At 38.3% G+C, this 13,833-nt stretch overlaps 1 protein-coding gene across 14 annotated transcripts in view; it reads right to left on the reverse strand.

Moving 5' to 3' along the window:
- Positions 1–13,833, reverse strand: part of LOC132374406 (cytidine monophosphate-N-acetylneuraminic acid hydroxylase) — a 269,930-nt gene that overhangs the window by 61,797 nt on the left and 194,300 nt on the right. For 7 of the 14 annotated variants that reach the window (XM_059938051.1, XM_059938058.1, XM_059938053.1 and 4 more), the window contains one exon: positions 13,382–13,430. The exons of 4 other annotated variants lie outside the window; for them this stretch is intronic. In XM_059938051.1, the coding sequence (XP_059794034.1) occupies positions 13,382–13,392 (11 nt within the window). In that variant the 5' untranslated portion in view covers positions 13,393–13,430. Of the gene's footprint in view, positions 1–5,897; positions 6,109–13,381; positions 13,431–13,833 lie in introns of all 14 variants that reach the window. 3 more of the 14 variants (XM_059938057.1, XM_059938054.1, XM_059938061.1) reach the window with 2 other exon arrangements.

Here is a 13,833-nt window from a genome sequence, read left to right on the forward strand (position 1 = left end):
GCTCCAGGACACCTTGAGCCCCTCAGCCATCTCAGGATCTGGCCTCACCCTTCCATGGGCTGGCAGCTTTCTCACTAGGTGTGGTCTGGCACCCAACTGGGCTGCAGACCAGCCAAGCCTATCAGAGTGCCCATAGTAATAAGCTCACCCCAACAGTAGGGCTCAGGCAACCAACATAGAGGGCACCCCTGGAGCACAGCTCCTGTGACCAAAGCGGTGTGCACTGCTGGGCCCCATAGGACATCTCCTATATAAGGCCACTCCTCCAAGATCAATAGTGTAACTGACCTACCTAATACCTAGAAATAAAAACAGAGAATTCAGCAAAATGAGGTGACAGAGGAATATATTCCAAACTATGGAATAAGATAAAACCCTGGAAGAAGAACTAAATGAAATGGAGATAAGCAATCTGCCTGATAAAGAGTTTAAGTTAATGATCAAAAAGATGCTCAGGGCTTCCCTGGTGGCACAGTAGTTAAGAATCCACCTGCCAATGCAGGGGACACGGGTTCGATCCCTGGTCTGAGAAGATTCCACATGCCATGGAGCAACTAAGTCCATGTGCCACAACTACTGAGCCTGTGCTCTAGAGCCCATGAGCCACAACTACTGAGCCCACATGCCACAACTACTGAAGCCCATGCACCTAGAGCCCATGCTCTGCAACAAGAGAAGCCACCACAATGAGAAGCCCGCGCACCGCAGCGAAGAGTAGCCCCCACTCGTCACAACTAGAGAAAGCTTGTGCTCAGCAACAAAAACCCAACTCGGCCAAAAATAAATAAATAAATAAATAAATAAATAAATTTATCTTTTAAAAAAAGGATGTTCAAAGAACTCAAGAGAAGAATGGATGAACAAAATCAGAAGTTAGAAGTTTTTAACGAAGAGTTAGAAAATATAAACAAGAATCAAATAGAGCTGAAGAACACAATAACTGAAATAAAAAATACATTAGATGGAATTGGGGACACAGTTCTTGAGGTGCTAGCCTACTGTGTTCCCTCTTTGCCTGGTAAAGAAATAAAGCCACTCTTTCTTTCTCCTCCATAAAAAAAAAGAAAGAAAATTAGATGGAATCAATGGTGGATTAGATGATACAGAGAAATTGATCAGTGAACTGGAAGACAGAGTGGTGGAAATCACTCAAGCTGAACAGAAAAAAAGAAAAAAAAATTGTTTAAATGAGGACAGCTTAAGAGACCTGGAACAACATCAAGCATCCTAACATTCACCTTATAGGAGTCCCAAAGGAGATAAGAGAAAGGGACAGAAAACATATTTGAAGATATAATAGCTGAAAAACTTCCCTAACTTGGGAAAGGAAACAGGCATTCAGGAAACACAAAGTGTCCCTAAAAAGATCAACCCACAGAGGACCACACCAAGACACACTGTATTTAAAGTGCCAAAATTAAAGATGAAGAGAGAATATTAAATCAACAAGGGAAAAGCAACTAGTTATGTACAAGGGGAATTCCATGACTATCAGCTGACTTTTCAACAGAAACTCTGCACTCTAGAAGGGAGTGGCACAATATATTTAAAGTGATGAAAAAAACTTACAACCAGGAAAACTCTACCCGGCAATGCTATTATTCACCTTTGAAGGGGAAATCAAGATTTTACAGACAAGCAAAAGCTAAGAGTTCAGCACCACCAAACCACCTTTACAAGAAATGTTAAACGGACTTCCCTAAGTAGAAAAGGAAAGGCCACAACTAGAAATATGAAAGGAAAAATCTCATTGGTAAAGGCAGAATACCGAGAAGGTAGTAGATAAACCACTTATAAAGCTAGTAGGAAGGTTAAACGTCAAAAGTAGTAAAACCATCTATATCCACAATAAGTAATTAAGGGACACACAAAACAAGATGTAAAATATGGTGTCAAAATAGAGAGGGGTGAGTAAGAAAGCAGAGTTGTTAAAATGCATTCTAACTTAAGAGATCAGCAACTTAAAGCAATTGACCATATATATAGATTGCTATATATAAACCTCATGGTAACCACACACCAAAAATCTGTAATGGATACACACACACAAAAGAAAAAAGAACCCAAACATAACACTAAAGATAGACATCAAATCACAAGGGAAGATGGCAAAAGAAGAACTACAAAAACAACCAGAAAATAATTAACAAAATGGCAATAAATACATACCTATCAATAATTACTTTAAATGTAAATGGACTAAATACTTCAATCAAAAGACATAGAGTGGCTGAGTGGATACAAAAACAAGACCTATACATATGCTGCCTACAAGAGATTCACATCAGATCTAAAGACACACAAAGACTGAAAGTGAGGGGGATGGAAAATGGTATTCCAAGCAAATGGAAACAAAAAAGAAAGCTGGGGTAGCAAAATCAGAAAAAATAGACTTTAAAACAAAAACTGGAACAAGAGACAAAGAAGGACATTACATAATGATAAAGGGGTCAGTTCAAGAAGAAGCTATAATGATTGTAAATACATATGCACCCAACATACGAGCACCTGAATATGTTAAGCAAATATTAAAATAGAGGGAGAAATTGATAGTAACACAATAATAGTAGGGGACTTCAACACCCCACTTACATCAACGGACAGATCATCCAGAGAGAAAATTAGTAAAGAAACGCTAGCCTTAAACAACACATTAGATCAGATGGACTTAACAGATATATAGAGAACATTCCATCTGATAGCAGCAATACACATTCTTTTCAAGTGCAAATGGAACATTATCCAGGATAGATCTCAGGCTAGGCCACAAAACAAGTCTCAGTAAATTTAAGAAGACTAAAATCATATCAAGTATCTTTCCCAACCACAACACTATGAGGCTAGAAATCAACTACAAGAAAAAAACTGCAAAAAACAAATACATGGAGGCTAAACAATATGCTACTAAAAAAACCAGTGGGTCACTGAAAAAAATCAAAGTAGAAATCAAGAAATACCTGAAGATAGGCTTCCCTGGTGGCACAGTGGTTGAGAATCTGCCTGCCAATGCAGGGGACACGGGTTCGAGCCTGGTCGGGGAAGATCCCACATGCCGCGGAGCAACTGGGCCCATGAGCCACAATTACTGAGCCTGCGCGTCTGGAGCCTGTGCTCCGCAACAAGAGAGGCCGCGATAGTGAGAGGCCCGCGCACCGCAATGAAGAGTGGACCCCGCTTGCCACAACTAGAGAAAGCCCTTGCACAGAAACAAAGACCCAACACAGCCATAAATGAATAAAATTAAAAAAAAAAGAACCGTGTGCTCTGACATATCTCAAAATGGTTCCTTTAAAAAAAAAAAAAAAAAAAGAAATACCTGAAGATAAATGAAAACAAAAACACAATGATCCAAAATCTATGGGATGCAGCAAAAGCAGTTCCAAGAGGGAAATTTATAGGAATAGAAGCCTATCTCAGGAAACAAGAAAAATCCGAAATAAATAACCTAACCTTACACCTAAAGGAACTAGAGAAAGAAGAACAAACAAAACCCAAATTTAGTAGAAGGGGGAAAAAATCATAAAAATTAGAGCAGAAATAAATGAAATAGAGGCTAAAAATATAGAAAAGATCAATGAAACTATGAGCTGGTTATTTGAAAAGATAAACAAAATTGATGAAAATTAGCCAGGCTCATCAAGAAAAAGAGAGGGCTCAAGTAAATAAAATCAGAAATGAAAGAGAAGTTACAAACAATACCACAGAAATAAAAGGATCATAAGAGATTACCAAGAACAATATATACGCCAATAAAATGGACAACATAGGAGAAATGGACAAATTCCTAGAAATGCACAATCTCCCAAGACTGAATCAGGAAGAAATAGAAAATGTGAATATACTAACTACCAGTGATAAAATTGAACCAAAAAAAAAAAAAAACCTCCCAACAAACAAAAGTCCAGGACCAGATGGCTTCACAGGTAAATTCTATTAAACATTTAAATATGAGTTAACATCTATCCTTTTCAAACTGTTCCAAAAATTACAGAAGAAGGAATGCTTCTGAACTCATTTTACAAGACCTGCATCATGCTGATACCAAAACGAGACAAAGATACCACAAAAAAAGAAAATTACAGGTCAAAATCACTGATAACATAGATGCAAAAATCATCAACAAAATATTAGCAAACTGAATTCAACAACACATTAAAAGGATCATACAACATGATCAAATGGGATTTATCCCAGGGATGCAATAATGATTCATTTTCCACAAGTCAATCAATGTGATGCACCACATTAACAAATTGAAGAATAAAAACCATATGATCATCTAAATTAATGCAGAAAAACCTTTTGACAAAATTCAACATCCATTTGTGATTAAAAAAAAAACAACTGTCAACAAAGTGGGTATAGAGGGAACATACAACATAATAAAGGCCATAAATGACAAGCCCACAGCTAACATCATACTCAATGGTGAAAAGCTGAAAATATTTCCTCTAAGATCAGGAACAGGACAAGGATGCCTACTCTCACCATTTTTATTCAACACAGTATTGGAAGTCATAGCCACAGCAATCAGACAAGTAAAAGAAATAAAGGCCATCCAAATTGGAAAGGAAGAAGTAGAACTGTTAGTGTATGCACATGATATGATACCAAAACCCTGTAAATGCCACCAATAAAACTACTAGAACTCATCAACGAATTCACTATAGTTGCAGGATATGAAATGAATATACAGAAATCTATTGTGTTTATATACACTAACAATGAACTATCAGAAAGAAAAATTAAGCAAACAATCCCATTTACAGTCATGTCAAAAAAAAAAACCTAGAATAAATCTAACTAAGGAGGTAAAAGACCTGTATTCTGAAAACTATGACACCTATGAAAGAAATTGAAGATGACACAAACAAATAGAAAGATAAACTATGCTCATGGATTGGAAGAATTAATATTGTTAAAATGACCATAGGACCCAAGGCAATCTATAGGTTTAGTGCAATCACTTTCCAAGATACCAATGGCATTTTCCACAGAACTTTAGTAATACATATATATATATATAAGCCTCAATAATTCCACTTCCAGAAATATATCCTAAGGAAATAGAGACGCACATGACAAAGATAATCATTACAGAATTATTTATAACAAAATTATATTATAACAAAACATACAACACAACCTAAAGTTCTAGCAATAGGAAATTGGTTCAGTAAATTACGGTATATTAACACAATTAAATGATAGGCATCATTTATAGATCAATGTTTAAGGCTATTAGAAATGCTCCTAATATAAAATGAGAAAAAAGGGATACTGAAGTGTATATACAGCAAATCTCTATTTAACAAAAAAATTTAATAAATATAATTTTTATGAAAAAGGGTAGAAGAATACTCTAAAATGTTAAATGTATCTCAACAGATGATTAGATTATTTTCTTTTGTTTATCTGTATTTTCAATTTTTTTCCAAAGCATTTATTTCAAATTATATCGCTTATGTAATTTTATTAAATTATATATTTAATATATAAGAAGAAGAAGAAATTAGGCAAGTCAAAAAATTTAATGAGCTTCTTACAGAAGACCCTAAAAATCATTAATATAAAATTCTTAAAGCACTGGCATGACTCAGCAAGACAGAAAATCAATGAAGTAACTTAATTAAAATAAAAGGTGTAGTCAAGATTAAAAGCTTCAGCATACACCAGTCTCTGCAACCTGTTGCAAGTGGCATGCCCAAGTTAGGAAGAGCAAACCACAGACAGCTGCCTACCTTGCCTGGGGGCCGTACTCAGGGCTCAGAGTCTGGTGATGGCCCCTGCCCCATGTCCATAAATACCTGCAGGGACCATGGCCTACCCTGCAGAACACTCAGCAGGGCTCACCCTGAAGCATCTGAACAAGCTGGACCCAGGCATGATGAGCTCACCTAGTGATCTAGTGTGGCCTAGTCAACAGACAAGGCAGGTTCCTCAGTTCTCTGGAGTCTAGGCTGAGAGCAAATTTCACTCAAAAGTGAGACAGTGGAACCATGCTACAGTAAGTACAACCCCCTCGGGGGTAAATAACAACTCCAGGACTGGCAGATTGACACTGTGTCCTCTCTCAGGATAAGTTTCTATTCAAGGAAGATCTGGAAACTAAAAAAAAAAAGAAAAAAAAAAAAAAGTGAATATAAATTCTCAGTTTTTATTACAGGATCTGCTAGTTGACTAGGAAATTTTCCAAATACTTAAGAAAACATATCAACTGGGTGAAGGGGAGGGAATATCTTAATTTTGAAAGGGCCTCATTAGCCTACTAGAATTCTTTGAATGGGTAAAAACAGTATGATTACAGCAAAACTAGTAGACAGAATTTCTATAGACTTTAAATGCCCAAATTCCACCAAAAAACAAACCAACAAAACCCTGAATTCCACAGAACTTGGGCAAATGTTATGGTGTGTGGGTCTGTGTGTGTGTATGTGTGTGTGTGTGTGTGTGTGTGTGTGTGTGTGTTTATGTGACTGTCACTTATGGGGAACCATGAAACAGTGGAGTTTTGAAACCCATTGACCAGTTCTGGACTGGAGCTTAATGCTTTCATAAATTACCTAGAATGGTAGTTCCCAATCTACATATTGTTCCCAATGACCAGCCATTAAAAACACCACTATTGAATGAGGGCCAATAAAAAATTAATTTAAAACGGAGGTCTATACTCAAAATGCTTTAGTAACCAGTGATCTAGCAGAAGAACATTAGGCTGCGAGCTTCATATGGGAATCTTTCATCACTGCATTTTCCATTAGGAACTGAATAAATATTTGTTGAACCAGTAACGTGAAACCTTCAAGATTGCAAATGGCCTTCACGCTGTTCCAGAAATCAAAATGAGAAATTGAGAGACAAGTTCTCATGAGGCTGTATGAATAGGCAAAATTATGGCAAAAGAGCAACAGGCAAATATGAAGAAACATTTGGGAAAAGTAATTCCAATTATACTTTTAGAATAATGGGTTCTAAGCTAAACTATTTAATAAAAAAGCACCAGCTTAGACAATTCCCTTAAGACATCACATTGCATGTTTCATTACAAAAGGCCATTAAACACTGAGTGTTACCAGAAAGGACACTGGAAACAAAATGAAATTTGTTTATTCAAAAACCACTCAGTTTCCACAGCTAGATATGCTGTGCATTTTGGGTTCCCGACACCATAAGGAAGACATACCAGAGTTGAGAGAGATCCTGAGAAATGAGATTGAAGTTATAAAGTAGATGGAAGGGCTTTCTAGTTAGAGCCTAAAAGTTAGAACTCTTTTATTCTGAAGAGATGAAGATTTAGGGGACAGGGGAAGCATAAATGGAGTACAGGTTTATTCATCAAACTTCAAAATATTAGAGAGGAGAGGGCAGCATTTTGAAGTTTGAAATAAAAGACGTAGGCAAATAAAAGAAGATTTTATCCATTAGTCAGAAAATACACAGTAGTTGTTTCAGGTAAAATATATAAATGTAGTAACATCTACACTTATTCAAATCTAGAAGGTTGTTGTTTTTTTTTAAGGCTCTGAGAAAGTAAGAACAAGAAAAAAAAAATCATTTAGGAGGTTGAGGAATCCCAAGAAAGAATATAGACTGACAAGAGAATCTAACTGTTACAAATGTATGAAACAACCTAACTGAAGTGGGTGAGGGGAAAAGTGCTGGCCAAGTATCTTTGGAAATGAATGGAGTCTGTAAGATTAGAGGCACAAGGAGCTGCACATAGGAACTACTATAATCTAGTTGACAAAGCTATTTTGCCTAGGGGTATGGGTTAGCAATTCTGATACTTTTATACATGTATACTGGAACTGCATAATTAAATACATGGACAACAATGGTGAGAGCCAGCTTTCTCATTGTTGGAGTGGGACTCAATAGATAAGCAAGGGGATGAAGCTAGAATGATCAATGTGGTAATGGAGTACTCAGAGATAAATATATAGCCTTGGATGTGAATATTAAAAAAGAAAGGCTAAAAAGCATCCATCTCAAGAATGTTAAAGAACAATAAAATAATCCAAAGAAAGAATTATAGAACAGAAACTCTGCATATATTAGACAGTATCAACAAAGACAAAGGTAGTCCTTTGATAATGGCACCACCAAGAAAGTGAAAGGACAACACACAAACCAAGAAAAAATGTTTGCAAGTCACATATCTGATAAGGATCACATATCAGGAATTTATTTTTTAAAAACTCTTGGGCTTCCCTGGTGGCGCAGTGGTTGAGAATCTGCCTGCCAATGCAGGAGACACGGGTTCGGGCCCTGGTCTGGGAAGATCCCACATGCCACGGAGCAACTGGGCCCGTGAGCCACAATTACTGAGCCTGCGCGTCTGGAGCCTGTGCTCCGCAACAAGAGAGGCCGCGACAGTGAGAGGCCCGCGCACCGCAATGAAGAGTGGTCCCCACTTGCCACAACTAGAGAAAGCCCTCGCACAGAAACGAAGACCCAACACAGCCAAAAAATAAATAAATAAATAAATAACCTCTTAAAACTCAATAACAAAACAAATAGCCCAATTAGGAATGGTCAAAGGATTTGAATAGACATTTCTCCAAAGAAGATATATGAATGGTCAGTAACACACATGAATAGAAGCTTCACATCATTAGTCAAGAGGGAAACACAAATCAAAACTACAATGAGCTAACACTTCACATCCTAGGATGGCTATAATAACAAATACAGGTAGTACAAGTGTTGGTGAGGATGCAGAGAAACAGGATCCAACATGTATTGCTGGTGGGACTTTTGAAAACAGTTTGGCATATTCTCAACATGTTAAACATATAGTGTCTATAGGATCCAGCAATTCAACTCCTAGGTCTCTACCCAAAAGAACTGTGGGGCTCCTCTGGTGGCGCAGTGGTTAAGAATCTGCCTGCCAATGCAGGGGACACGGGTTCGAGCCCTGGTCCAGGAAGATCCCACAGGCTGCGGAGCAACTAAGCCTGAGCACCACAACTACTGAGCCTGTGCTCTAGAGTCCATGAGCCACAACTACCAAAGCCTGCACACCTAGAACCCACGCTCCGCAGCAAGAGAAGCCACCGCAATGAGAAGCCCGTGCACCACAACAAAGAGTAGCCCCTGCTCGCCTCAACTAGAGAAAGCCCGTGTGCAGCAACGAAACCCCAACGCAGCCAAAAATAAAATAAATAAAATAAATAAATTTAAAAAAAAAAGAAGAGGAGATTGAGAATTAAAAAAAGAAAACTGGAAACATATGTCCACACAAAAACTTGTACATGAACATTCATTTAGCTAATTATTCATAATAGCCAAAAAGTGAAACAACCCAAATGTCCATCAATTGATTAGTGGATAAATAAAATGTGTATGTCCACACAATGGAATACATTTACCCTTGAACAGTGTGGGGATTAGGGACGCTGACCCCCTGAGCAGTTAAAAATCTGCACATAACTTTATAGTCCGCCCTCCATATCCACACTTCCTCATCTGCAGAGTCAACCAATGGTGGAGCATGTAGTACTGTATTTACTATTTTTAAAAATCTGTGTATAAGTGGACCAGCACAGTTCAAATCTACATTGTTCAAGGATCAACTGTACTATTTGGCAATAAAAAGGAATGAAGTAGTGATTGATACATACTACAACATAGATGAACCTCAAAAAATCATGCTAAGTGAAAGAAGCCACACACAAAAGAGCACATATAGTATAATTCCATTTACGTGAAATATCCAGAATAGGCACATCTATAGAGATAGACAGTAGATTGGTAGTTACCAAGGGCGGGAGTAGGGGTGTGTATGGGAATGGGGAGTGACTGATGATTGGGCATTCTTTTTGGGGAGTGATAGAAAGAGTCTAAAATTAGATTGTGGAAATAGCTGCACGACTCTGCACATATACTAAAGATCATTGACTGGTACAATTAAATCAGGTCAATTTCATAGTACTAGATCATATATCAATAAAGATATTTTCAAAAAAAGAAAGGGGCACATGAGAGAATTCTGGGGTGCTGGTATGTAATGTTGTTATTTTTGACCTGGGGGTAAACTGGTGTTTGTTTTATAAGTGCTAAATTTTATTTATATTTTATAAACTTTTCTTATGTGCATTATATTGCACAATAAAAATAATGGAGAAGCTGATATTTTAAACACGCTCTTTCAAAGAATATGCACACCTCACTTATTCTGATGTATACAGTCGTCCCTCGGTATTTGAGGGACGTGAGATTGGTCCTGGATTGGTTCCAGGACCCAAGCAGATACCAAAATCTGCAGATGCTCAAGTCCCTTATGTAAAATGGCATCGTATTTGCATATAACCTACACACAACCTCCCAGATACTTTAAACCATCTCTAGATTACTTATAATATCTAATAAAATGTAAATGTTATGTAAATAGTTGATGGGGTAGGGTGGGGGGCAGCAATTTCAAGTTTTGCTTTTTACAACTTTCTGGAAGTGTTTTTTCAAATATGTTTGATCCCAGGTGGTTGAATCCATGGATGTGGAAGGGTAAAGCTTGCCCTCCCAGGAGGGAGCAGCCCACTCCTGCCACCAGCTATAATCAATGCATAAGGTCCTACCACGAACATATTTGGCTCTTTAAGTCTGCCAAATTGCCTCTGGAAAGTGTCTTCTAATGGCAAGACCTTGGGAGTTTTGAGTTATACATTAATGAGAAGTGATTCCTGTACATTATGCATGAGTAATAATGATGATGATAATAATTAGGTTGCACCTGAAGGACAAAGTACTAAAGAAAAAGAGAAAAAGACGTTACTCCACAATTTTCACTGTAAATTTCATATCTTTCTCTCTCATTGAGTTTTTACAACTTTTTTTTTGAAATAAAGTTTCGAATGAAAATAAAATAGATCCGCAGGAATTTGCAGTGATAGTCAAGTCCCCTGTACCTTAGGGGAACTAGCTTCCCCTAATAGGGACATCTTACATCACTTTATTACTGTATTATGATATCAAACCAGGAAGTTGACAGTGGTACAATACTGTTAACTAGAGTACAAACTTTATTCTCATGTCACCAGTTTGTACGTGCAACCATTTTTGCATACGTGTATGTGTCTGCATAGATAGTTCTATGAAATTTTATTCCATTTATAGATTTGCATAGCTACCACTAAAATCAAGACATCTAACTCTTCCATCAAGACCAAAGAACTTGCTGGATATAATTCCCAAGGACTACCCTTTATAGTCATACCCCCACTATCGCCTGCCCTCTGGCAACCACTGATTTGTTCTCTACCCTTATAATGTGGTCATTTCACAAATGGAATCCTCCAGCATTAAATTACCTTTTAAACTGTCCAAATGTCTCCCATTAAAAAAACTACAGCTCAGCCTCACATACTCTCCAGCTAGTTCTCTTTCTCCTCTCCTTCACAGTCAGACATACTTTCTGTGGTGGTGGTTTCTACACACCTAATAGCTTATTAGTTTTCACCCTACATTTCTGGCCATTCTTCTGTTTCCATTGTAGACTCATCCTTCCTCTACCTGGTCATGAAATGTTGTAGTTCCTCAAGGCTCAGTTCTGTATCCTATTCATTTGACGTTTTCCCCCTAAGGGATCATCCATACCCATGGCTCCAGAACACAGTGACTCCCATATGAGCAGACCTGAGCCAGGAAGCCCTATGTGGAGAGCTAATTGCCTTTTGTACATATCCATTAGGATGTCCTAAAGACCCCTGAAACTTAGTGCATCCAAAATCCAATTCAGCATATCTCACCCATCCCCAAACTTTCAAATGTCCACCATGACACCCCCTGTAATCTTTGACCCTTCCCTTTCTCTCACTATCCCATATTCAATTCAAGTCTGTCAATTTAACTTTTAAGTCTATCTCATAAGCATCCCCTTCTACAACCCTGATCCAAGCTACCATCATCTCCCTTCTGGACCACTGCCGTGGGCCCCTAACTGGTCACCCTGCATTCACTCTCTGCTCTTTCCACTATGGCCAGAATAACATATTTAAAATGGAAATTTCAAAATAACCTCATCCTGCCAATCCTTCTCCCACCTCTTAAAAATGCCTCATATCCTCCCATTGCTCCCAGGAGAAAGAACAAAATTCCTAATGTGGCCTAAGAGGTGATGCATAGGGACCCCTAATCACTTCCTCCAGCTCTTTTTGAACTATGTTCTTTCTTCTGTGACACCTGACCTTCTTTTATTTGCTCAAAGTACAGCCCTGTGCCCAGAATAAACTTCCTGATGGCTTCTTCACAGATTTAACTCTCCTTATCCTTTTGATCTCAGTTCAATCATCATCTCCACTGGGAAGCCTTCCCCAACACCCCAAAGAAGGTCAAATCCTACTATTATAAACACTCACAGCAATACATACCTGTGCTTTCATGTGACTTATCAAACTTTTAATTTCATCTTTAATTATGAGATTAATACCTGTATCCCCTAAAGATAACTAATAGACACACGAAGGAAGGAACCATGCCTGTATGAGTTTGCATTGTACCCCTAGAGCCTAGCACACATGAGGATTCCAACGAATATTTGTTGAAAGAATAAATGAATACTGCAATTACTGGCCCACAATGATTCCTACAAAACCTTTTTTATGAACCTGGAACCTGTTCATATTTTCTTAAGAACTAGCATGTACCCAAATGTGACACTGACATTTTAAAAATTAACTATCCTACAGACAGTGCCCCATTATGAGTAGGTGGCAATCTTAAAGTTTATTTGTATTGCAGTTAATATTTCCCCATAGAAACAAGCTGTTAATGGCAATTACGTTCTAATCCAGGCTATGAAATCTTATCTATGCCCTGAAGAAGTCAGCATTTTCCTGCGAGGAGCTGTAAGATGGACTGCAGCTTTGAGCCACGAATTCAGGGCACATCTTAGTCCAGACCACACCTCAACTCCAAACCCTGAGTCCTCTGGACTCTTCCAGCCTTAGCATCTCTTTTGGTCCTATGGCTTTCTGATGCTCGAGCAAAGCAGTAGGTAATGTATTGGCAGAAGGAAAGTTCCAAAAGACAAGATACACTGGCAGCCAGAGGAAAAATAAGGGAAATCTACAGAAAAGATGTCACCAGTGACAGGGCTGGGTGAAGAGGACAGGGCTTGGAGAGAGGGGCTCTGGCAAATAGACTATCCAGGGCAAGCAGGGCGTGGGGGAGGCAAGCTCGGTACCCAAATAACTGGGTGAGCTGTGAATCAGATGTTTCTGAGATGGTGTATACTATATCCACAAAAATTGTTTTAACATCATGAACTCCACCCCATCCCTCAAGAGCTCTCAGTTCTTGTACCTTTTCACCAGAAGAAGTAAAGACAAACTACCAAAAATATCAATCCTAAATTCAGCAGGAAAACAATTTTCAACTGTACCTTTGTTCCATTCCAGGTAGAAAGGGGCCAAACAGCACAAAAACAGCTCCTTCGAGAAAGTAGAAACAGAGTGAGATTGAGATCTTCTTTTAAATGATGTTTAGAATTCCTAGAATGGCTGCAGCTTGGAAATTTCAATTTGCTTGGTAACAGACTTGATTTGATTTCTTCAGAGAAAACCTTTTCAAAAGCAATTATGAGAGCATAGCAGGCGAGTCAGACTTCTGGTAAAATGCACTCTCAGTCAGCTGATGTGAATTTCAGTTGTCTTTATATATCTTCGAATGTTTCTGTTACTGTTTGGGCTCCACCCACAGCCTAGCAACTTTAGGTAAACTCCTAATTCCCTGCCAACACCAGAATATGAAGTGTATGTGTGTTGGGGGGTGGAGGGGAGCGGTGGGGTAGGGGGGGTGTGTTTTGAAGACCCCTCAGTGGGGTGAAAGGAAAAC

This window comes from Balaenoptera ricei, chromosome 11 (assembly GCF_028023285.1).
Source record: "Balaenoptera ricei isolate mBalRic1 chromosome 11, mBalRic1.hap2, whole genome shotgun sequence".
Classification (NCBI taxonomy): Eukaryota; Metazoa; Chordata; class Mammalia; order Artiodactyla; family Balaenopteridae; genus Balaenoptera; species Balaenoptera ricei.